This window comes from Tachypleus tridentatus, unplaced genomic scaffold (genome assembly GCF_004210375.1).
Source record: "Tachypleus tridentatus isolate NWPU-2018 unplaced genomic scaffold, ASM421037v1 Hic_cluster_1, whole genome shotgun sequence".
Lineage (NCBI taxonomy): Eukaryota > Metazoa > Arthropoda > Merostomata > Xiphosura > Limulidae > Tachypleus > Tachypleus tridentatus.
The window spans coordinates 3607617-3635196 of NW_027467777.1; the positions used below are offsets into that span (position 1 = coordinate 3607617).

The 27580-nt window shown below is 29.8% G+C and overlaps 2 protein-coding genes across 3 annotated transcripts; one reads left to right on the plus strand and one right to left on the minus strand.

Moving 5' to 3' along the window:
* Positions 1-16724, plus strand: LOC143241673 (KICSTOR complex protein SZT2-like). Of its 2 annotated transcripts, none has more exons than XM_076484901.1 (4): positions 1-318; positions 497-656; positions 1490-1557; positions 16444-16724. In XM_076484901.1, exons 1-4 carry the CDS (start codon positions 87-89, stop codon positions 16521-16523), a joined length of 540 nt encoding a protein of 179 aa, XP_076341016.1. In that variant the 5' UTR covers positions 1-86; the 3' UTR covers positions 16524-16724. The 2 variants fall into 2 exon arrangements, with proteins under 2 accessions (XP_076341016.1, XP_076341017.1); XM_076484902.1 differs by lacking the exon at positions 16444-16724 and adding an exon at positions 6451-7018.
* LOC143241853 (KICSTOR complex protein SZT2-like) lies at positions 7233-27580 on the minus strand. Its single transcript, XM_076485131.1, has 11 exons — positions 27011-27580; positions 24763-24859; positions 23697-23932; positions 22568-22635; positions 17094-17663; positions 14860-14956; positions 13905-14031; positions 13566-13725; positions 12665-12732; positions 7580-7674; positions 7233-7274 (listed from the first exon to the last, which is right to left on the minus strand). Exons 7-11 carry the CDS (start codon positions 13996-13998, stop codon positions 7233-7235), a joined length of 459 nt encoding a protein of 152 aa, XP_076341246.1. The 5' UTR covers positions 13999-14031; positions 14860-14956; positions 17094-17663; positions 22568-22635; positions 23697-23932; positions 24763-24859; positions 27011-27580.

Consider the following 27580-nt stretch of genomic DNA (forward strand, 5'->3'; position numbering starts at 1 on the left):
TCTGTAGATGTTATTTCTATATCATTCTGAATAGTATGTGTCTTTGAAGTAGAATAATGCATTTTGGGTTGGCATTTCATTATTAAATGGGCTTGCAGAGAACAAAGTCTTATATTAGATATTACAATTATGTGAATTTTCACACCTACATTTTTTTCTCCAGATCATTAATATTTTTTGTATTATCACAGACTCTTCTTCTTCAAGACTTGCATGAATCTCGTATGTGTAACCAGTTGCTGGTACCGGAAGCTAGTGAAGACATATGGAAACAAGGAGGTTTCTTATCCTCAGGGCACAGTATGTTAGGAGAAGATGGTATATAGACCTTTATTACCTACACCATCTACATGTGAAGTTCTGTGATCACTCTTACAAAAGTATTGTACAATTTCAATTCGTGCATTACTGATGGATTGCTGCTTTTGTAAGTAATTTTATACATTATCTGTTTATAGTTATACTAGTTATTATTAATTTTAACTTCACTCTGTAGAACACGATGCTCCAGAACAACAAAGCTACTTAGAAGCCACCATCATGAAGTTTATGCCTGGAACGTTTGATTGTGGAGTCGTTTGGGAAACTCTCTTCACTCTTCGTCCTAGGTTGAATACAGGACCAGGTCACAGTGTCAAATATAACTTTAGTAATAGGTATAACTTAACGACTTTTTTGAAGATATAAATCTTTAATTTACTTTTAAATAAATAGGCTGGTATTTTAAGTTAAAAATACCTAACTTATATTTAGTCACATAATAGTACTAGAGAACATTTATTATGTTGAGAAGAGGTTAAAAGGATTGAAATAAATTATTTAATAACATGTTTTGTCAATGTTAATGATATAACAAACATAATAACAGAAGTATTATGTTCAGAGAACTCTTAAGGTACATGGAAATAGTGTATGCATAGTTTTATTTTAAAATTGATATTTGTTAAGGAACAGAAATAAGCATTTTACATCCATAATATAATAATAGAAGAAAAACAATTAAGTGCCTGTCTTATGTTATATTTTAATTATTATTTTCCAACTTTCCAAATCTGAAATTTAAATTTGTGTTGAATAGGGATCCGAGCTCTCTGGGCAGTGCTAAATTCATTTTCTGTCAATAATAGGAAGAATATGTTTGTATATCAAGAAAGATGTGGATCAGTATTCTATCTGAGACACTTGCTGATATTGTTCTGTTCATTAAAGCACACAAATTATTTATTTACTTTTAGATGTTTCATGATAACAATCTTAAATGTAATTTTTTTTAATTAGGTGAAACATATACTGTCATTTCTTGTAATTTTATATAATATTTCTAAAGTATTTTCTTTCTGTATGTAAACTGACAGTGTTCATTGTTTATGAAATTATGTAATCAGGTTTTTAAGTGTCTTTATAGTTGACTGTGTGGGAGATTGCAGTGTAATAGAGATATAAAATAGTGGTATATATAACTAACAAAAACACTTTTGTGTTGTTATAGATTGAATGAAACACTTTGTGAAGGACATTCAGGGTATGGACATAGCAAGAGGAAAGACTCACTTTCAGGTTTGTGTTTTTTAGAGACCTTTAAGACAACATCCTTAATATTATAGGATTTGACTGTGGGTATTTTGTCTTACCATGTTCTATATATATCCTTTTATTATTTGTTTAGTAAATATCTAATGTATAATAATTACCTAAGTTAGATAATTGCAAAACATTTTTGTAAAGAAGATATTTCGTGGGTGTGTACATAAATCAAGCTTTCCAGTACACCCTTTTTTAAAATTTAGTATAGTAATTTAAACCTCTTGTGACATCTGAATTGCTCACCAGTGTGGCTGAATCTGCTATAATATCCAGGTTTATGGAGAGTAAATTCTGTATCTTCTTCCTCCTTACAAAATTCCACACAACACATCTGGTTCTTAGTTTTATAAATGTCTCTCCTCCATTGATATCTTCCATTCTGTGGACAGATATTTTCAAATAAGTCTTGTTTAAGCTTGTTAGTCACTATAATGTGTTTAAGTTAATATGAATAATTCTACTATTTTATGGAAGAGGGACAGTTCAGCCAACCTTCTAAACTCATAGCTGCTTACTATTAATAGACAAGTTCTTTTGGCCGTGAATTTTATTTTTATACTGGAAATTGTGACATCCTTTACTAGCCTACCTAATTAACACCCAAATTTAATTTGATTTTAGTGATTTGGAAAACTTCAGTGTTACAACCAAATTTTAAAACAAAATTTTTTGCACGAGAAATAAATACTGCTGCTTTGGTGAAGGGATAATTCAGTGTAATATTTTTTTTTCAGTTATTGAATTATTTTTGTTTATTTCTTGCTGAAATGTATGAAAAATAAAGAAAAAATTTTTTCCGAAGTTAAAGAAATGTATAACTATGTAATATTTCTTGCACCTTCATGCAAAGGAGCACCAGATCAGATTGAAAATACAATAGTAGACAAATACAACAATATATTGATTATTAAATAATGTTAGAAGTTTGTATATAGATATAGATTGTTATTAGATATTTCTGCAGTATTTCATTTTACCATTCCTACTCTAAACTCATCTTCATGCTGTGGAAATTTTCTTGTGACAGAATTTGCTCAGTTTCTTGAAAAATCCCAAATATACTGACAGTAAGGCAGAGAATCGTTTTAAGGTACTGATGTATTTATAGCTCAGCTTCTTTCTGTGTCATCTCCATCACTTAGTGCTTTGATTTTTGTGGGATGTTAGGAGAAGCGTCTTGTAAAAGTATAAGCATAGATAACCCCTTTTTTTTTTTAAATGTTAGTTATGGCTAAACAGCAATAAATAGCTGTAGAAGTAAATCAATGAAGTTGATATACACTATAATGATATATTATTATACCATAAAAGGGTATGCTATGGATTATATGAACAACACATACAAACAGCTATCATCCTGTTTGCCTTATTGCAAACAACAGAAAAAGGTTTGACAGAAACATGAAAAGAGTAAGTACTTCTAACAAATTATAAAATACAAAAATATATTAATTTATTTCTATTCTTCACATATGTCTCTCTTAAGTTAAGACCTTCAATCAAGTTCTTGTCAATTATGCCTTTTTGATTGATTTTACATCTGTAAACAAACCATTGCAATTTTTTTGCTACTTGTTCTTGAGTAAAATATTACAGTGATGAACATATACTTGATGGAATTTTAAAACAAAATTACACTTCTATTAAACAGCTGTATCATATTATATTACACTCGGTGACAGTGAATTTATGGACTATTCTCAATGTATGTTTTACAAGTCCAATATTGTTTTGTTACAGTTTGCAAAAATCTCCTAATATTTTTATATCAAATTATACTTTACAATTACCATATTACAAATATAACAAAACTAAAGCAAGTCTGGAACAGAGTGACATTAATATAAAGTTAAAAAATATATTGAAGGCAATACACAACCTCGTTCAATACAAAGCATTCACTAATGTAATTTTAAAAGACCAGTTATGAAGGCACATGAAGTTTATAAAAAAACATAACTAGCCTTTTTATCTGACATGTATACAAACTGGGTATAAATTCATATACAACAGTATTTTGTTTGTTTTAGAATCATGCACATAATGGGTCAGTTTTTTCACATCCTTCCCTAATATTCAAAAGATAAACAAAAAGGAAGTTAGTTGCTCAACTCGTGATAACCCTGTCTGACCAAAGAATGGGATTTGATGATCACTCTCATAGTGCACCCATGGCCTCAAAGTATGTAAACAAGTTTGTTTCTGTGACATGTCATAAATCATGAATTCTCATATTCAAAGTTTGGATATAATAACCACTAGGCCATCTACATAGATCCTTCAATAATCAATACACAGATTTGTATTGTGGTAGTAATGAAACTACCAGTAATGTAAAATATTACACACAAAACATGCTAGCTTTTATGGGCCCAGCATGGCCAAGCGTGTTAAGGCGTGCGACTTCGTAATCTGAGGGTTGTGGGTTCGCAACCCTGTCATTCCAAACATGCTCGCCCTTTCAGCCATGGTCAATCCCACTATTCGTTGGTAAAAGAGTAGCCCAACAGTCCTAAATTAAGAATGGCTAGCAAACCAACTCATCAACCCTATTTTATCCACCACCCCTCAAAAAAAGTATGAAATTTGTTTGGTTACAGAGCTAACAAATAGAAAAGTTCAAGAAAAAACAGGAGATTAGTTGAGTACTTTATTTCTTTTTTAATGTTTGTTATTTAGGCATAAGTGTAAAAGTAATTGACGTGTAAATATAGGTGTATTTGTTAGGTTAGTTAAGATTAGAGTAAGTAAAATTATAATATAAAAAATGGTTCTAAAGGCACAAGAACAGGTTGTAATAGCTCATGGGTAACATAATTTGTAATTTAAAGCAAGCTGCATGTAATTTCACAGATATATCATTGTGACACTGGGGAATGGTACGAAAAGATTAAACAAAATAAACTTAAAAGTTTAAAAGTGTACATTGTTACAAAGAAGAAAAATATGTGGTCAAATTTTTTACATTTTAAATGGGTAAAATTTGATAGTGAGGTAAAAGTATGGTTTCCCTTTAGGATCTTTTTAGCTTAATGCTTCTGATACGTTCATTATTTCCTTTTTTTGAATTTAAAATATTATATTCTTTCCTCTTTGCTTTAATTAATATATTGTTTTATGACATTAAAATTTGTTTTCACTTTAGTTTCAATCCATTTCATAACTTTGCTAAATATGTTAAACTGTTGCCAGCTAACTTTATTATTAATCCTCCATTACTAACAAGTAATATTCATTTCAATATTTTATTACATATACATACCAACTTCTCCAATTCCATGAACCAACTGTTGGTTCTTCCTTGTTGTTGAAGCTCTAGATGATATAGAAATGGTCATGGTCTGAGAACCCTGAACCAAAGCGAGGTCAAAAGTATAAAATAGTTGTCATTCTCTTTGGCATAGAGATTTACTTAAATTATTGACAAAACATGGTTATATTTTCTGGGGAAAGATAATTAGTAAAATAAGTTATGACTAAAACAGTTTCAGTCTAAATGATTTCAGTTATCAATCCTGAGAGTGAAACCTGTAAAACTAAGCACAGTTTAGCATAAACATCAACTGTTACAGTCTGCACATCATCCCTTATTTCTGTTTTATTTTAATAAAGATTTTGTTAATTGTACACACTTGCCCCTTATTTTATATACACTAAAAAACTTGTTAAATACAGTACCCCATACTTCCTGGACAAATTTGCTGTTATCAGTAGATCCAATTCACTGATCACATCAAAGTATCACACATGTACACTACATTATTTTTTTTCTTTGTTTGTTTTACATATCCAATCCATATAATGTATTCAACCTAGAATTTGAATTAGGATATAATCAAAGCCAAATCACAATGACCATATAGACAATATAAGAATGAGATGATTTAAATTGTTACCAGTCTTATATCAAGAGAATATTGTACACACACTAGTTTAGAATTAAACAAGTAATGCTGTCTTCAGTAGCATACATATAACAAGATATAGTTGAATTATTATTATTATACTAGCATATACCTAGGATAAAGACACCAACCAAATGAATAGTAATAAAAATAATTATAAGTGAACTGCAAAGCAGATCAGTGTAACAATAATATACCTGTTAAAAAATAAATATGGACCTCATACTGCAACAAATATTTTATAGGAGACAGTGCAGCTGTGAAAATTATCCATTGTTTGAAATAACTACTCTCACATTCTTTTACACTGGGCATAAACGTTCAGTAACATATATGTATTTTAAATATACTCATTACCAGTCAAGAACATGCAAATAAATTTCAACCTTAAATATATACAACACAGTAGGACTGCTCATAATAAACCAAATACATTTTTATGCATTTTGCATTCAACTAAAACAAGAGACTATCTACTATTTCATTAATTAGCTCATTTTTTTTAAAGAATTACATATAGAGGGCAGTACAATTTAAGAAAAGCTGATATTGTGAAAAAGTGTAATAATCTGTTAAAAATACATTTTCATCATAGGAAAATGTTGATATAATGTAATGCAAGTACAAAACCAGCCTTTCCATGCTGATGAAATATATAAATTATTTATGTAAAAAATAAAATAAAAATAGCTGGTATAATATACAAGATCCTGCAACTTTTTTCTGCCTTTGTGAAATTCTTAATGCTATTGTTTTTTGCAATATGTTATTTGAAAATAAAACATTACTTCAGGTAATATTTTATGTATTATAAACTTGTAATTATTCTTATCAATGTATATGTAATAGGGAATTAAAGTTTTAAAACATTATAGGGAGAATTTTGTTCATCTTCTATCTTCAAGAGAAATAATATGTAAATTATTTCAATATTGCATACTTTACATATTTTTATATGTAGGAGCTAAAACAGATGACCCTTCCAGGCTATCATTTGAGTAAGCTAGGTGAATACTAGTATCCTGTGGTAGACCCTGAGTCTGAAGAACGGCAGATCGTTCATTTGGATCTCTTGTGCCTCCACTGGGTCTTGCTAGTAGAGATTTCACATTTTCCAGTGCTAACGAAGGCTAGTTGGGAATTACAAAATGTAGTATTTCCTCTTTGGATCAGAATTCAACAGAGGGCTATTGAGAAGACAAAATAAATCTGGTGAAATGGAGGATGATAATCAGATTATGGGAATGCCACTGATAATGGAAAGGAATATTGATGATAAGTATGTTAATTCTGTCAGTCAGGCAGTCAGAGATGAAGACAAGGGTATAGAAACTGAAGAAAATGAGACCACTGAATTAAACCGGTCACGTCCAGTGAGAAAAGTATTGTCCAAAAACCTGAAGGATAAGTCACATTGTGCTTCAAGCTCTGCATCAATGGTACCTGGAGAGTCTTCAACCATGGTTTCTGAATCTGTGTCAGTAACAGAAACTCCTGTTACTTTCTGCTCAGATATAGCATATACAAAGGTATTTAAAAATCTGTTTTATTTTATATAATAAAGACTTTTTTCTTAAATAGCTCACCCAACTGACTGCTCAAGTAAAAATTGTTGGCAGTTATGAGGAACACTACTTTTAGTAGTTTAAAGATAGTAGATAAATGAGGTACAGTATATGTACAGTACCTTTGTTTTTTTATGTTTTCACAATAAGGTTAATATGTTTTTTAATATGTTGCTGTTTAAGTAGATTTTGGACTTTTGTTATCACCTTCTGAAGAAGCCTGTTGTATAAAAACTTTTGTGTTATTAATAGTTATGTTTTTTTTACATACATTAACTGTAAACTCATATGAAATCTTTATTAATTTTCTACATTTTTCTGCAGAACAAAAATGCAGTAAAATCTGGAGAGCAGCTTTTAATTTTACTAAGTACTAGTGCAGTTGATAATGTCACCTGTGGCAGTGCTGTTTGTGATAGGTCTGACACTATCAGTCCCTTTTCTGGTGAATCCCATCCTGTCGAGTTTCCTGGAGCTCTTGTTCATCCAGCTGTACAACAGCTACAGGGAACACAGGATTCTTACGTTCCACTCCTGTTTTATTCCATGATACTGAAGTCTCTGAGTTTTATTGGTAGTGAACATGTTAGCAATACTGTAGATAATAGGTTGGAGTTTTTCTGGAAATGAATCTTAAGTGTTACATTATGGAAGACAACAAATACTGTTAGTACTGTTGAAAACAAGTAATACATTTAAACTTCAGAAAAGTATTTTATAAAATATGTAATTTTTGTTTATTGTAAACATTTATCTGCATTCATAGACTACTTAATTGATTCTTTTATAAAATGGATCCTTGTTATTCATTCATGTGAAGAAGTATTTGAATTATATTTTTAAAAGTCATATTCTTATATTTGACAATTTTAATATTCATTACGATTGCAAATCAGTTATAGGAAAATTAAAACTAGAAGTATTAACGACTTTCGACATTTAGAAGTATTTCATCAATATTAAATAAGTATAAGGACAGAGTATTATAATTAATTTTTCCTATTGCCAGTCATGTTTAGGTTATTTTTACCATATAAACATTATCGAATGTGAGTACACGTTGTGTTTCGTTAATAGATTGGTTACTTATTAAGCATTGTTTCAACATTATCAGCTTCTAAACCACTCTATATACAATTCAGCATGTATTCGTTTTCTTGCTAACGATATTTGCTTAGGGTACAAAGGGAACAGTAGTGATTCTGCAAGTGACGAATTGGTTGAATGTTCTTGACACCAGATGTCCTCTTATTTTGGTTTATTCTGAAAGTTCTGCAGGATTATGTTTATGTATACTGTCATATACGGTTAGTATGAAATGTTGGATGTGTACAAGTTTTTGCTCAGTTTTTCTTATGTTGAATCCAACAAATTAGTAATGTACGATCATTAATAGAAATCTTTAATCAGATTTCAGTATTGTGATGTGTTTCAGGTTTTGTTTTAGAATTAAAACTTTTTCATTGGTAACTGGAAAAGAACTTAATGGTAATGCAGTTTAGCCAAATGTGTGTATAATTTAGTGATTATTATATTAATCTAGTACTCCGCAACCTATTAACACAGTTACGAGTATACTTATAACACGGAATTAAGCTTTGACACCCGTGGTGGGCAGGATAAAGATAACCCCTTTGAGTTATTAGAAGTTGGTAAAATAATTCCTTTTGAAAGTTTTTTTCCTTTAAGTCATTCTATAAATTGTGTGTTAAGTCTAAATATTGTTCTTATAATACAAATAACAGGAAATATTATGTAGTTACTTTGTGTATGGGAATATTTTGACTTTTGTTACCTTTACCATAATGTTGCTTATTAAAACATTAATAATCATTTAAGATAGCAAAAAAATAATGAAAAGAGAAAGTCCTAAACTACATTTTTTCAGAAAGTGGACTTTTCTTTTTAATGTTTGTTATCAAACAAGCAATGATTTAGATTTTCTTGTTGGTATTTTTATGTGATTTTTTGCTCTGTTATGTTACAACACTTTGAACAAAAGCACTGTTGCAGATCACAAATAAAGTCCATATATCTGTGCAGGTATTTTTTTTTAGCTTTTTAAGACTTTATGATAGCAGTATATTTGAAGAGTAGTTTAAAAACATGTTTTTAATTCAGTCACAGAGAACAAGAAGATGATGAGCTTCATCAGTTCATTTAAGTAAATCTCTATGCCAAAGAGAATGACAACTATTTTTATACTTTTGACCTCGCTTTGGTTCAGGGTTCTCAGACCATGACCATTTCTATATCATCTAGAGCTTCAACAACAAGGAAGAACCAACAGTTGGTTCATGGAATTGGAGAAGTTGGTATGTATATGTAATAAAATATTGGAATAGAATATTACTTGTTAGTAATGGAGGATTAATAATCAAGTTAGCTGGCAACAGTTTAACATATTTAGCAAAGTTATGAAATGGATTGAAACTAAAGTGAAAACAAATTTTAATGTCATAAAACAATATATTAATTAAAGCAAAGAGGAAAGAATATAATATTTTAAATTCAAAAAAAGGGAAATAATGAACGTATCAGAAGCATTAAGCTAAAAAAGATCCTAAAGGGGAAACCATACTTTTACCTCACTATCAAATTTTACCCATTTAAAAATGTAAAAAATTTGACCACATATTTTTCTTCTTTGTAACAATGTACACTTTTTAAACTTTTAAGTTTATTTTGTTTAATCTTTTTCGTACCATTCCCCAGTGTCACAATGATATATCTGTGAAATTACATGCAGCTTGCTTTAAATTACAAATTATGTTACCCATGAGCTATTACAACCTGTTCTTGTGCCTTTAGAACCATTTTTTATATTATAATTTTACTTACTCTAATCTTAACTAACCTAACAAATACACCTATATTTACACGTCAATTACTTTTACACTTATGCCTAAATAACAAACATTAAAAAAAGAAATAAAGTACTCAACTAATCTCCTGTTTTTTCTTGAACTTTTCTATTTGTTAGCTCTGTAACCAAACAAATTTCATACTTTTTGGAGGGGTGGTGGATAAAATAGGGTTGATGAGTTGGTTTGCTAGCCATTCTTAATTTAGGACTGTTGGGCTACTCTTTTACCAACGAATAGTGGGATTGACCATGGCTGAAAGGGCGAGCATGTTTGGAATGACAGGGTTGCGAACCCACAACCCTCAGATTACGAGTCGCACGCCTTAACACGCTTGGCCATGCTGGGCCCATAAAAAGCTAGCATGTTTTGTGTGTAATATTTTACATTACTGGTAGTTTCATTACTACCACAATACAAATCTGTGTATTGATTATTGAAGGATCTATGTAGATGGCCTAGTGGTTATTATATCCAAACTTTGAATATGAGAATTCATGATTTATGACATGTCACAGAAACAAACTTGTTTACATACTTTGAGGCCATGGGTGCACTATGAGAGTGATCATCAAATCCCATTCTTTGGTCAGACAGGGTTATCACGAGTTGAGCAACTAACTTCCTTTTTGTTTATCTTTTGAATATTAGGGAAGGATGTGAAAAAACTGACCCATTATGTGCATGATTCTAAAACAAACAAAATACTGTTGTATATGAATTTATACCCAGTTTGTATACATGTCAGATAAAAAGGCTAGTTATGTTTTTTTATAAACTTCATGTGCCTTCATAACTGGTCTTTTAAAATTACATTAGTGAATGCTTTGTATTGAACGAGGTTGTGTATTGCCTTCAATATATTTTTAACTTTATATTAATGTCACTCTGTTCCAGACTTGCTTTAGTTTTGTTATATTTGTAATATGGTAATTGTAAAGTATAATTTGATATAAAAATATTAGGAGATTTTGCAAACTGTAACAAAACAATATTGGACTTGTAAAACATACATTGAGAATAGTCCATAAATTCACTGTCACCGAGTGTAATATAATATGATACAGCTGTTTAATAGAAGTGTAATTTTGTTTTAAAATTCCATCAAGTATATGTTCATCACTGTAATATTTTACTCAAGAACAAGTTGCAAAAAAATTGCAATGGTTTGTTTACAGATGTAAAATCAATCAAAAAGGCATAATTGACAAGAACTTGATTGAAGGTCTTAACTTAAGAGAGACATATGTGAAGAATAGAAATAAATTAATATATTTTTGTATTTTATAATTTGTTAGAAGTACTTACTCTTTTTCATGTTTCTGTCAAACCTTTTTCTGTTGTTTGCAATAAGGCAAACAGGATGATAGCTGTTTGTATGTGTTGTTCATATAATCCATAGCATACCCTTTTTATGGTATAATAATATATACGTATAGTGTATATCAACTTCATTGATTTACTTCTACAGCTATTTATTGCTGTTTAGCCATAACTAACATTTAAAAAAAAAAAAGGGGTTATCTATGCTTATACTTTTACAAGACGCTTCTCCTAACATCCCACAAAATCAAAGCACTAAGTGATGGAGATGACACAGAAAGAAGCTGAGCTATAAATACATCAGTACCTTAAAACGATTCTCTGCCTTACTGTCAGTATATTTGGGATTTTTCAAGAAACTGAGCAAATTCTGTCACAAGAAAATTTCCACAGCATGAAGATGAGTTTAGAGTAGGAATGGTAAAATGAAATACTGCAGAAATATCTAATAACAATCTATATCTATATACAAACTTCTAACATTATTTAATAATCAATATATTGTTGTATTTGTCTACTATTGTATTTTCAATCTGATCTGGTGCTCCTTTGCATGAAGGTGCAAGAAATATTACATAGTTATACATTTCTTTAACTTCGAAAAAATTTTTCTTTATTTTTCATACATTTCAGCAAGAAATAAACAAAAATAATTCAATAACTGAAAAAAAAATATTACACTGAATTATCCCTTCACCAAAGCAGCAGTATTTATTTCTCGTGCAAAAAAATTTTGTTTTAAAATTTGGTTGTAACACTGAAGTTTTTCCAAATCACTAAAATCAAATTAAATTTGGGTGTTAATTAGGTAGGCTAGTAAAGGATGTCACAATTTCCAGTATAAAAATAAAATTCACGGCCAAAAGAACTTGTCTATTAATAGTAAGCAGCTATGAGTTTAGAAGGTTGGCTGAACTGTCCCTCTTCCATAAAATAGTAGAATTATTCATATTAACTTAAACACATTATAGTGACTAACAAGCTTAAACAAGACTTATTTGAAAATATCTGTCCACAGAATGGAAGATATCAATGGAGGAGAGACATTTATAAAACTAAGAACCAGATGTGTTGTGTGGAATTTTGTAAGGAGGAAGAAGATACAGAATTTACTCTCCATAAACCTGGATATTATAGCAGATTCAGCCACACTGGTGAGCAATTCAGATGTCACAAGAGGTTTAAATTACTATACTAAATTTTAAAAAGGGTGTACTGGAAAGCTTGATTTATGTACACACCCACGAAATATCTTCTTTACAAAAAAAGTTTTGCAATTATCTAACTTAGGTAATTAGTATACATTAGATATTTACTAAACAAATAATAAAAGGATATATATAGAACATGGTAAGACAAAATACCCACAGTCAAATCCTATAATATTAAGGATGTTGTCTTAAAGGTCTCTAAAAACACAAACCTGAAAGTGAGTCTTTCCTCTTGCTATGTCCATACCCTGAATGTCCTTCACAAAGTGTTTCATTCAATCTATAACAACACAAAAGTGTTTTTGTTAGTTATATATACCACTATTTTATATCTCTATTACACTGCAATCTCCCACACAGTCAACTATAAAGACACTTAAAACCTGATTACATAATTTCATAAACAATGAACACTGTCAGTTTACATACAGAAAGAAAATACTTTAGAAATATTATATAAAATTACAAGAAATGACAGTATATGTTTCACCTAATTAAAAAAAATTACATTTAAGATTGTTATCATGAAACATCTAAAAGTAAATAAATAATTTGTGTGCTTTAATGAACAGAACAATATCAGCAAGTGTCTCAGATAGAATACTGATCCACATCTTTCTTGATATACAAACATATTCTTCCTATTATTGACAGAAAATGAATTTAGCACTGCCCAGAGAGCTCGGATCCCTATTCAACACAAATTTAAATTTCAGATTTGGAAAGTTGGAAAATAATAATTAAAATATAACATAAGACAGGCACTTAATTGTTTTTCTTCTATTATTATATTATGGATGTAAAATGCTTATTTCTGTTCCTTAACAAATATCAATTTTAAAATAAAACTATGCATACACTATTTCCATGTACCTTAAGAGTTCTCTGAACATAATACTTCTGTTATTATGTTTGTTATATCATTAACATTGACAAAACATGTTATTAAATAATTTATTTCAATCCTTTTTAACCTCTTCTCAACATAATAAATGTTCTCTAGTACTATTATGTGACTAAATATAAGTTAGGTATTTTTAACTTAAAATACCAGCCTATTTATTTAAAAGTAAATTAAAGATTTATATCTTCAAAAAAGTCGTTAAGTTATACCTATTACTAAAGTTATATTTGACACTGTGACCTGGTCCTGTATTCAACCTAGGACGAAGAGTGAAGAGAGTTTCCCAAACGACTCCACAATCAAACGTTCCAGGCATAAACTTCATGATGGTGGCTTCTAAGTAGCTTTGTTGTTCTGGAGCATCGTGTTCTACAGAGTGAAGTTAAAATTAATAATAACTAGTATAACTATAAACAGATAATGTATAAAATTACTTACAAAAGCAGCAATCCATCAGTAATGCACGAATTGAAATTGTACAATACTTTTGTAAGAGTGATCACAGAACTTCACATGTAGATGGTGTAGGTAATAAAAGGTCTATATACCATCTTCTCCTAACATACTGTGCCCTGAGGATAAGAAACCTCCTTGTTTCCATATGTCTTCACTAGCTTCCGGTACCAGCAACTGGTTACACATACGAGATTCATGCAAGTCTTGAAGAAGAAGAGTCTGTGATAATACAAAAAATATTAATGATCTGGAGAAAAAATGTAGGTGTGAAAATTCACATAATTGTAATATCTAATATAAGACTTTGTTCTCTGCAAGCCCATTTAATAATGAAATGCCAACCCAAAATGCATTATTCTACTTCAAAGACACATACTATTCAGAATGATATAGAAATAACATCTACAGAGGAAATTTATTTCAACTTCAAATAATAATATATAAAAGTATACTGTATATGCAATAAATCAAGCTGTGAATTGCTAAAATAGCTCTGAAGTGATCAAACTGAGTAAACAGTGAAAATTACAAACGACTTGGTGTTAAAATATTCATACTGCCAAGAAGTAAATGACACTTGTTGCAAACTGTCACAAGTTAGAGAAACTATACTTGTCAACTTTTATTAGTTTACATACATAAGTGTATTACGAGTTAGTGTATTATTTACTTAAATTTTAAAATATTCCTAAAGAATTACTTTATAACAAAAATAATAGTAAAATAGTAAAACATATATAAAAGTCAGTGACAAACATGTTTGTTAATTAATTAATGTTTATACATTAATAAATTATACACTAAAATATTAATCAAAAAGTCCTGTTTGATCATAAACCCTGTTTACCAACAAATAAATTCCATGTTTAAAATACCAAACATAAGCTTCTCTGCATTAATTATCAACATCTGGATATACCAACAGTTCAAGTGGAACATCTCACTGGCTGCAAGACAAAATTCACTTGTCATTTTATTGAACATGTCACTTTATATGTACGAGTAATATAATACTTAAAATAATATGAAATGTCATCAACTATTTACCTGATTTGCAACATTGCATATATCTTTAACGATCTGTACAACTTGTGAAAAAATCTCCTTACACTGATGAAGCTCATCATCTTCTTGTTCTCTGTGACTGAATTAAAACATGTTTTAAACTACTCTTCAAATATACTGCTATCATAAAGTCTTAAAAAGCTAAAAAAATACCTGCACAGATATATGGACTTTATTTGTGATCTGCAACAGTGCTTTTGTTCAAAGTGTTGTAACATAACAGAGCAAAAAATCACATAAAAATACCAACAAGAAAATCTAAATCATTGCTTGTTTGATAACAAACATTAAAAAAAAAGTCCACTTTCTGAAAAAATGTAGTTTAGGACTTTCTCTTTTCATTATTTTTTGCTATCTTAAATGATTATTAATGTTTTAATAAGCAACATTATGGTAAAGGTAACAAAAGTCAAAATATTCCCATACACAAAGTAACTACATAATATTTCCTGTTATTTGTATTATAAGAACAATATTTAGACTTAACACACAATTTATAGAATGACTTAAAGGAAAAAACTTTCAAAAGGAATTATTTTACCAACTTCTAATAACTCAAGGGTTATCTTTATCCTGCCCACCACGGGTGTCAAAGCTTAATTCCGTGTTATAAGTATACTCGTAACTGTGTTAATAGGTTGCAGTACTAGATTAATATAATAATCACTAAATTATACACACATTTGGCTAAACTGCATTACCATTAAGTTCTTTTCCAGTTACCAATGAAAAAGTTTTAATTCTAAAACAAAACCTGAAACACATCACAATACTGAAATCTGATTAAAGATTTCTATTAATGATCGTACATTACTAATTTGTTGGATTCAACATAAGAAAAACTGAGCAAAACTTGTACACATCCAACATTTCATACTAACCGTATATGACAGTATACATAAACATAATCCTGCAGAACTTTCAGAATAAACCAAAATAAGAGGACATCTGGTGTCAAGAACATTCAACCAATTCGTCACTTGCAGAATCACTACTGTTCCCTTGTACCCTAAGCAAATATCGTTAGCAAGAAAACGAATACATGCTGAATTGTATATAGAGTGGTTTAGAAGCTGATAATGTTGAAACAATGCTTAATAAGTAACCAATCTATTAACGAAACACAACGTGTACTCACATTCGATAATGTTTATATGGTAAAAATAACCTAAACATGACTGGCAATAGGAAAAATTAATTATAATACTCTGTCCTTATACTTATTTAATATTGATGAAATACTTCTAAATGTCGAAAGTCGTTAATACTTCTAGTTTTAATTTTCCTATAACTGATTTGCAATCGTAATGAATATTAAAATTGTCAAATATAAGAATATGACTTTAAAAATATAATTCAAATACTTCTTCACATGAATGAATAACAAGGATCCATTTTATAAAAGAATCAATTAAGTAGTCTATGAATGCAGATAAATGTTTACAATAAACAAAATTACATATTTTATAAAATACTTTTTCTGAAGTTTAAATGTATTACTTGTTTTCAACAGTACTAACAGTATTTGTTGTCTTCCATAATGTAACACTTAAGATTCATTTCCAGAAAAACTCCAACCTATTATCTACAGTATTGCTAACATGTTCACTACCAATAAAACTCGAGACTTCAGTATCATGGAATAAAACAGGAGTGGAACGTAAGGAATCCTGTGTTCCCTGTAGCTGTTGTACAGCTGGATGAACAAGAGCTCCAGGAAACTCGACAGGATGGGATTCACCAGAAAAGGGACTGATAGTGTCAGACCTATCACAAACAGCACTGCCACAGGTGACATTATCAACTGCACTAGTACTTAGTAAAATTAAAAGCTGCTCTCCAGATTTTACTGCATTTTGTTCTGCAGAAAATGTAGAAAATTAATAAAGATTTCATATGAGTTTACAGTTAATGTATGTAAAAAAAACATAACTATTAATAACACAAAAGTTTTTATACAACAGGCTTCTTCAGAAGGTGATAACAAAAGTCCAAAATCTACTTAAACAGCAACATATTAAAAAACATATTAACCTTATTGTGAAAACATAAAAAAACAAAGGTACTGTACATATACTGTACCTCATTTATCTACTATCTTTAAACTACTAAAAGTAGTGTTCCTCATAACTGCCAACAATTTTACTTGAGCAGTCAGTTGGTGAGCTATTTAAGAAAAAGTCTTTATTATATAAAATAAAACAGATTTTAAATACCTTTGTATATGCTATATCTGAGCAGAAAGTAACAGGAGTTTCTGTTACTGACACAGATTCAGAAACCATGGTTGAAGACTCTCCAGGTACCATTGATGCAGAGCTTGAAGCACAATGTGACTTATCCTTCAGGTTTTTGGACAATACTTTTCTCACTGGACGTGACCGGTTTAATTCAGTGGTCTCATTTTCTTCAGTTTCTATACCCTTGTCTTCATCTCTGACTGCCTGACTGACAGAATTAACATACTTATCATCAATATTCCTTTCCATTATCAGTGGCATTCCCATAATCTGATTATCATCCTCCATTTCACCAGATTTATTTTGTCTTCTCAATAGCCCTCTGTTGGAATTCTGATCCAAAAGAGGAAATACTACATTTTGTAATTCCCAACTAGCCTTCGTTAGCACTGGAAAATGTGAAATCTCTACTAGCAAGACCCAGTGGAGGCACAAGAGATCCAAATGAACGATCTGCCGTTCTTCAGACTCAGGGTCTACCACAGGATACTAGTATTCACCTAGCTTACTCAAATGATAGCCTGGAAGGGTCATCTGTTTTAGCTCCTACATATAAAAAATATGTAAAGTATGCAATATTGAAATAATTTACATATTATTTCTCTTGAAGATAGAAGATGAACAAAAATTCTCCCTATAATGTTTTAAAACTTTAATTCCTATTACATATACATTGATAAGAATAATTACAAGTTTATAATACATAAAATATTACCTGAAGTAATGTTTTTATTTTCAAATAACATATTGCAAAAAACAATAGCATTAAGAATTTCACAAAGGCAGAAAAAAGTTGCAGGATCTTGTATATTATACCAGCTATTTTTATTTTATTTTTTACATAAATAATTTATATATTTCATCAGCATGGAAAGGCTGGTTTTGTACTTGCATTACATTATATCAACATTTTCCTATGATGAAAATGTATTTTTAACAGATTATTACACTTTTTCACAATATCAGCTTTTCTTAAATTGTACTGCCCTCTATATGTAATTCTTTAAAAAAAATGAGCTAATTAATGAAATAGTAGATAGTCTCTTGTTTTAGTTGAATGCAAAATGCATAAAATGTATTTGGTTTATTATGAGCAGTCCTACTGTGTTGTATATATTTAAGGTTGAAATTTATTTGCATGTTCTTGACTGGTAATGAGTATATTTAAAATACATATATGTTACTGAACGTTTATGCCCAGTGTAAAAGAATGTGAGAGTAGTTATTTCAAACAATGGATAATTTTCACAGCTGCACTGTCTCCTATAAAATATTTGTTGCAGTATGAGGTCCATATTTATTTTTTAACAGGTATATTATTGTTACACTGATCTGCTTTGCAGTTCACTTATAATTATTTTTATTACTATTCATTTGGTTGGTGTCTTTATCCTAGGTATATGCTAGTATAATAATAATAATTCAACTATATCTTGTTATATGTATGCTACTGAAGACAGCATTACTTGTTTAATTCTAAACTAGTGTGTGTACAATATTCTCTTGATATAAGACTGGTAACAATTTAAATCATCTCATTCTTATATTGTCTATATGGTCATTGTGATTTGGCTTTGATTATATCCTAATTCAAATTCTAGGTTGAATACATTATATGGATTGGATATGTAAAACAAACAAAGAAAAAAATAATGTAGTGTACATGTGTGATACTTTGATGTGATCAGTGAATTGGATCTACTGATAACAGCAAATTTGTCCAGGAAGTATGGGGTACTGTATTTAACAAGTTTTTTAGTGTATATAAAATAAGGGGCAAGTGTGTACAATTAACAAAATCTTTATTAAAATAAAACAGAAATAAGGGATGATGTGCAGACTGTAACAGTTGATGTTTATGCTAAACTGTGCTTAGTTTTACAGGTTTCACTCTCAGGATTGATAACTGAAATCATTTAGACTGAAACTGTTTTAGTCATAACTTATTTTACTAATTATCTTTCCCCAGAAAATATAACCATGTTTTGTCAATAATTTAAGTAAATCTCTATGCCAAAGAGAATGACAACTATTTTTATACTTTTGACCTCGCTTTGGTTCAGGGTTCTCAGACCATGACCATTTCTATATCATCTAGAGCTTCAACAACAAGGAAGAACCAACAGTTGGTTCATGGAATTGGAGAAGTTGGTATGTATATGTAATAAAATATTGGAAATGAATATTACTTGTTAGTAATGGAGGATTAATAATAAAGTTAGCTGGCAACAGTTTAACATATTTAGCAAAGTTATGAAATGGATTGAAACTAAAGTGAAAACAAATTTTAATGTCATAAAACAATATATTAATTAAAGCAAAGAGGAAAGAATATAATATTTTAAATTCAAAAAAAGGAAATAATGAACGTATCAGAAGCATTAAGCTAAAAAGATCCTAAAGGGGAAACCATACTTTTACCTCACTATCAAATTTTACCCATTTAAAAATGTAAAAAATTTGACCACATATTTTTCTTCTTTGTAACAATGTACACTTTTTAAACTTTTAAGTTTATTTTGTTTAATCTTTTTCGTACCATTCCCCAGTGTCACAATGATATATCTGTGAAATTACATGCAGCTTGCTTTAAATTACAAATTATGTTACCCATGAGCTATTACAACCTGTTCTTGTGCCTTTAGAACCATTTTTTATATTATAATTTTACTTACTCTAATCTTAACTAACCTAACAAATACACCTATATTTACACGTCAATTACTTTTACACTTATGCCTAAATAACAAACATTAAAAAAAGAAATAAAGTACTCAACTAATCTCCTGTTTTTTTCTTGAACTTTTCTATTTGTTAGCTCTGTAACCAAACAAATTTCATACTTTTTTGAGGGGTGGTGGATAAAATAGGGTTGATGAGTTGGTTTGCTAGCCATTCTTAATTTAGGACTGTTGGGCTACTCTTTTACCAACGAATAGTGGGATTGACCATGGCTGAAAGGGCGAGCATGTTTGGAATGACAGGGTTGCGAACCCACAACCCTCAGATTACGAGTCGCACGCCTTAACACGCTTGGCCATGCTGGGCCCATAAAAAGCTAGCATGTTTTGTGTGTAATATTTTACATTACTGGTAGTTTCATTACTACCACAATACAAATCTGTGTATTGATTATTGAAGGATCTATGTAGATGGCCTAGTGGTTATTATATCCAAACTTTGAATATGAGAATTCATGATTTATGACATGTCACAGAAACAAACTTGTTTACATACTTTGAGGCCATGGGTGCACTATGAGAGTGATCATCAAATCCCATTCTTTGGTCAGACAGGGTTATCACGAGTTGAGCAACTAACTTCCTTTTTGTTTATCTTTTGAATATTAGGGAAGGATGTGAAAAAACTGACCCATTATGTGCATGATTCTAAAACAAACAAAATACTGTTGTATATGAATTTATATCCAGTTTGTATACATGTCAGATAAAAAGGCTAGTTATGTTTTTTTATAAACTTCATGTGCCTTCATAACTGGTCTTTTAAAATTACATTAGTGAATGCTTTGTATTGAACGAGGTTGTGTATTGCCTTCAATATATTTTTAACTTTATATTAATGTCACTCTGTTCCAGACTTGCTTTAGTTTTGTTATATTTGTAATATGGTAATTGTAAAGTATAATTTGATATAAAAATATTAGGAGATTTTTGCAAACTGTAACAAAACAATATTGGACTTGTAAAACATACATTGAGAATAGTCCATAAATTCACTGTCACCGAGTGTAATATAATATGATACAGCTGTTTAATAGAAGTGTAATTTTTGTTTTAAAATTCCATCAAGTATATGTTCATCACTGTAATATTTTACTCAAGAACAAGTAGCAAAAAAATTGCAATGGTTTGTTTACAGATGTAAAATCAATCAAAAAGGCATAATTGACAAGAACTTGATTGAAGGTCTTAACTTAAGAGAGACATATGTGAAGAATAGAAATAAATTAATATATTTTTGTATTTTATAATTTGTTAGAAGTACTTACTCTTTTTCATGTTTCTGTCAAACCTTTTTCTGTTGTTTGCAATAAGGCAAACAGGATGATAGCTGTTTGTATGTGTTGTTCATATAATCCATAGCATACCCTTTTTATGGTATAATAATATATATGTATAGTGTATATCAACTTCATTGATTTACTTCTACAGCTATTTATTGCTGTTTAGCCATAACTAACATTTAAAAAAAAAAGGGGTTATCTATGCTTATACTTTTACAAGACGCTTCTCCTAACATCCCACAAAAATCAAAGCACTAAGTGATGGAGATGACACAGAAAGAAGCTGAGCTATAAATACATCAGTACCTTAAAACGATTCTCTGCCTTACTGTCAGTATATTTGGGATTTTTCAAGAAACTGAGCAAATTCTGTCACAAGAAAATTTCCACAGCATGATGATGAGTTTAGAGTAGGAATGGTAAAATGAAATACTGCAGAAATATCTAATAACAATCTATATCTATATACAAACTTCTAACATTATTTAATAATCAATATATTGTTGTATTTGTCTACTATTGTATTTTCAATCTGATCTGGTGCTCCTTTGCATGAAGGTGCAAGAAATATAACATAGTTATACATTTCTTTAACTTCGGAAAAAATTTTTTCTTTATTTTTCATACATTTCAGCAAGAAATAAACAAAAAATAATTCAATAACTGAAAAAAAAAATATTACACTGAATTATCCCTTCACCAAAGCAGCAGTATTTATTTCTCGTGCAAAAAATTTTGTTTTTAAAATTTGGTTGTAACACTGAAGTTTTCCAAATCACTAAAATCAAATTAAATTTGGGTGTTAATTAGGTAGGCTAGTAAAGGATGTCACAATTTCCAGTATAAAAAATAAAATTCACGGCCAAAAGAACTTGTCTATTAATAGTAAGCAGCTATGAGTTTAGAAGGTTGGCTGAACTGTCCCTCTTCCATAAAATAGTAGAATTATTCATATTAACTTAAACACCTTATAGTGACTAACAAGCTTAAACAAGACTTATTTGAAAATATCTGTCCACAGAATGGAAGATATCAATGGAGGAGAGACATTTATAAAACTAAGAACCAGATGTGTTGTGTGGAATTTTGTAAGGAGGAAGAAGATACAGAATTTACTCTCCATAAACCTGGATATTATAGCAGATTCAGCCACACTGGTGAGCAATTCAGATGTCACAAGAGGTTTAAATTACTATACTAAATTTTAAAAAGGGTGTACTGGAAAGCTTGATTTATGTACACACCCACGAAATATCTTCCTTACAAAAAAGTTTTGCAATTATCTAACTTAGGTAATTAGTATACATTAGATATTTACTAAACAAATAATAAAAGGATATATATAGAACATGGTAAGACAAAATACCCACAGTCAAATCCTATAATATTAAGGATGTTGTCTTAAAGGTCTCTAAAAAACACAAACCTGAAAGTGAGTCTTTCCTCTTGCTATGTCCATACCCTGAATGTCCTTCACAAAGTGTTTCATTCAATCTATAACAACACAAAAGTGTTTTTGTTAGTTATATATACCACTATTTTATATCTCTATTACACTGCAATCTCCCACACAGTCAACTATAAAGACACTTAAAAACCTGATTACATAGTTTCATAAACAATGAACACTGTCAGTTTACATACAGAAAGAAAATACTTTAGAAATATTATATAAAATTACATGAAATGACAGTATATGTTTCACCTAATTAAAAAAAATTACATCTAAAATTGTTATCATGAAACATCTAAAAGTAAATAAATAATTTGTGTGCTTTAATGAACAGAACAATATCAGCAAGTGTCTCAGATAGAATACTGATCCACATCTTTCTTGATATACAAACATATTCTTCCTATTATTGACAGAAAATGAATTTAGCACTGCCCAGAGAGCTCGGATCCCTATTCAACACAAATTTAAATTTCAGATTTGGAAAGTTGGAAAATAATAATTAAAATATAACATAAGACAGGCACTTAATTGTTTTTCTTCTATTATTATATTATGGATGTAAAATGCTTATTTCTGTTCCTTAACAAATATCAATTTTAAAATAAAACTATGCATACACTATTTCCATGTACCTTAAGAGTTCTCTGAACATAATACTTTTGTTATTATGTTTGTTATATCATTAACATTGACAAAACATGTTATTAAATAATTTATTTCAATCCTTTTTAACCTCTTCTCAACATAATAAATGTTCTCTAGTACTATTATGTGACTAAATATAAGTTAGGTATTTTAACTTAAAATACCAGCCTATTTATTTAAAAGTAAATTAAAGATTTATATCTTCAAAAAAGTCGTTAAGTTATACCTATTACTAAAGTTATATTTGACACTGTGACCTGGTCCTGTATTCAACCTAGGACGAAGAGTGAAGAGAGTTTCCCAAACGACTCCACAATCAAACGTTCAGGCATAAACTTCATGATGGTGGCTTCTAAGTAGCTTTGTTGTTCTGGAGCATCGTGTTCTACAGAGTGAAGTTAAAATTAATAATAACTAGTATAACTATAAACAGATAATGTATAAAATTACTTACAAAAGCAGCAATCCATCAGTAATGCATGAATTGAAATTGTACAATACTTTTGTAAGAGTGATCACAGAACTTCACATGTAGATGGTGTAGGTAATAAAGGTCTATATACCATCTTCTCCTAACATACTGTGCCCTGAGGATAAGAAACCTCCTTGTTTCCATATGTCTTCACTAGCTTCCGGTACCAGCAACTGGTTACACATACGAGATTCATGCAAGTCTTGAAGAAGAAGAGTCTGTGATAATACAAAAAATATTAATGATCTGGAGAAAAAATGTAGGTGTGAAAATTCACATAATTGTAATATCTAATATAAGACTTTGTTCTCTGCAAGCCCATTTAATAATGAAATGCCAACCCAAAATGCATTATTCTACTTCAAAGACACATACTATTCAGAATGATATAGAAATAACATCTACAGAGGAAATTTATTTCAACTTCAAATAATAATATATAAAAAGTATACTGTATATGCAATAAATCAAGCTGTGAATTGCTAAAATAGCTCTGAAGTGATCAAACTGAGTAAACAGTGAAAATTACAAACGACTTGGTGTTAAAATATTCATACTGCCAAGAAGTAAATGACACTTGTTGCAAACTGTCACAAGTTAGAGAAACTATACTTGTCAACTTTTATTAGTTTACATACATAAGTGTATTACGAGGTTAGTGTATTATTTACTTAAATTTTAAAATATTCCTAAAGAATTACTTTATAACAAAAATAATAGTAAAATAGTAAAACATATATAAAAGTCAGTGACAAACATGTTTGTTAATTAATTAATGTTTATACATTAATAAATTATACACTAAAATATTAATCAAAAAGTCCTGTTTGATCATAAACCCTGTTTACCAACAAATAAATTCCATGTTTAAAATACCAAACATAAGCTTCTCTGCATTAATTATCAACATCTGGATATACCAACAGTTCAAGTGGAACATCTCACTGGCTGCAAGACAAAATTCACTTGTCATTTTATTGAACATGTCACTTTATATGTACGAGTAATATAATACTTAAAATAATATGAAATGTCATCAACTATTTACCTGATTTGCAACATTGCATATATCTTTAACGATCTGTACAACTTGTGAAAAAATCTCCTTACACTGATGAAGCTCATCATCTTCTTGTTCTCTGTGACTGAATTAAAAACATGTTTTTAAACTACTCTTCAAATATACTGCTATCATAAAGTCTTAAAAAGCTAAAAAAAAATACCTGCACAGATATATGGACTTTATTTGTGATCTGCAACAGTGCTTTTGTTCAAAGTGTTGTAACATAACAGAGCAAAAAATCACATAAAAATACCAACAAGAAAATCTAAATCATTGCTTGTTTGATAACAAACATTAAAAAAGAAAAGTCCACTTTCTGAAAAAATGTAGTTTAGGACTTTCTCTTTTCATTATTTTTTTGCTATCTTAAATGATTATTAATGTTTTAATAAGCAACATTATGGTAAAGGTAACAAAAGTCAAAATATTCCCATACACAAAGTAACTACATAATATTTCCTGTTATTTGTATTATAAGAACAATATTTAGACTTAACACACAATTTATAGAATGACTTAAAGGAAAAAAACTTTCAAAAGGAATTATTTTACCAACTTCTAATAACTCAAGGGGTTATCTTTATCCTGCCCACCACGGGTGTCAAAGCTTAATTCCGTGTTATAAGTATACTCGTAACTGTGTTAATAGGTTATGAAGTACTAGATTAATATAATAATCACTAAATTATACACATTTGGCTAAACTGCATTACCATTAAGTTCTTTTCCAGTTACCAATGAAAAAGTTTTAATTCTAAAACAAAACCTGAAACACATCACAATACTGAAATCTGATTAAAGATTTCTATTAATGATCGTACATTACTAATTTGTTGGATTCAACATAAGAAAAACTGAGCAAAAACTTGTACACATCCAACATTTCATACTAACCGTATATGACAGTATACATAAACATAATCCTGCAGAACTTTCAGAATAAACCAAAATAAGAGGACATCTGGTGTCAAGAACATTCAACCAATTCGTCACTTGCAGAATCACTACTGTTCCCTTTGTACCCTAAGCAAATATCGTTAGCAAGAAAACGAATACATGCTGAATTGTATATAGAGTGGTTTAGAAGCTGATAATGTTGAAACAATGCTTAATAAGTAACCAATCTATTAACGAAACACAACGTGTACTCACATTCGATAATGTTTATATGGTAAAAATAACCTAAACATGACTGGCAATAGGAAAAATTAATTATAATACTCTGTCCTTATACTTATTTAATATTGATGAAATACTTCTAAATGTCGAAAAGTCGTTAATACTTCTAGTTTTAATTTTCCTATAACTGATTTGCAATCGTAATGAATATTAAAATTGTCAAATATAAGAATATGACTTTAAAAATATAATTCAAATACTTCTTCACATGAATGAATAACAAGGATCCATTTTATAAAAGAATCAATTAAGTAGTCTATGAATGCAGATAAATGTTTACAATAAACAAAAATTACATATTTTATAAAATACTTTTTCTGAAGTTTAAATGTATTACTTGTTTTCAACAGTACTAACAGTATTTGTTGTCTTCCATAATGTAACACTTAAGATTCATTTCCAGAAAACTCCAACCTATTATCTACAGTATTGCTAACATGTTCACTACCAATAAAACTCGAGACTTCAGTATCATGGAATAAAACAGGAGTGGAACGTAGGAATCCTGTGTTCCCTGTAGCTGTTGTACAGCTGGATGAACAAGAGCTCCAGGAAACTCGACAGGATGGGATTCACCAGAAAAGGGACTGATAGTGTCAGACCTATCACAAACAGCACTGCCACAGGTGACATTATCAACTGCACTAGTACTTAGTAAAATTAAAAGCTGCTCTCCAGATTTTACTGCATTTTTGTTCTGCAGAAAAATGTAGAAAATTAATAAAGATTTCATATGAGTTTACAGTTAATGTATGTAAAAAAAACATAACTATTAATAACACAAAAGTTTTATACAACAGGCTTCTTCAGAAGGTGATAACAAAAGTCCAAAATCTACTTAAACAGCAACATATTAAAAACATATTAACCTTATTGTGAAAACATAAAAAACAAAGGTACTGTACATATACTGTACCTCATTTATCTACTATCTTTAAACTACTAAAAGTAGTGTTCCCTCATAACTGCCAACAATTTTACTTGAGCAGTCAGTTGGGTGAGCTATTTAAGAAAAAAGTCTTTATTATATAAAATAAAACAGATTTTTAAATACCTTTGTATATGCTATATCTGAGCAGAAAGTAACAGGAGTTTCTGTTACTGACACAGATTCAGAAACCATGGTTGAAGACTCTCCAGGTACCATTGATGCAGAGCTTGAAGCACAATGTGACTTATCCTTCAGGTTTTGGACAATACTTTTCTCACTGGACGTGACCGTTTAATTCAGTGGTCTCATTTTCTTCAGTTTCTATACCCTTGTCTTCATCTCTGACTGCCTGACTGACAGAATTAACATACTTATCATCAATATTCCTTTCCATTATCAGTGGCATTCCCATAATCTGATTATCATCCTCCATTTCACCAGATTTATTTTGTCTTCTCAATAGCCCTCTGTTGGAATTCTGATCCAAAAGAGGAATTACTACATTTTGTAATTCCCAACTAGCCTTCGTTTAGCACTGGAAAATGTGAAATCTCTACTAGCAAGACCCAGTGGAGGCACAGAGATCCAAATGAACGATCTGCCGTTCTTCAGACTCAGGGTCTACCACAGGATACTAGTATTCACCTAGCTTACCTCAAATGATAGCCTGAAGGGTCATCTGTTTTAGCTCCT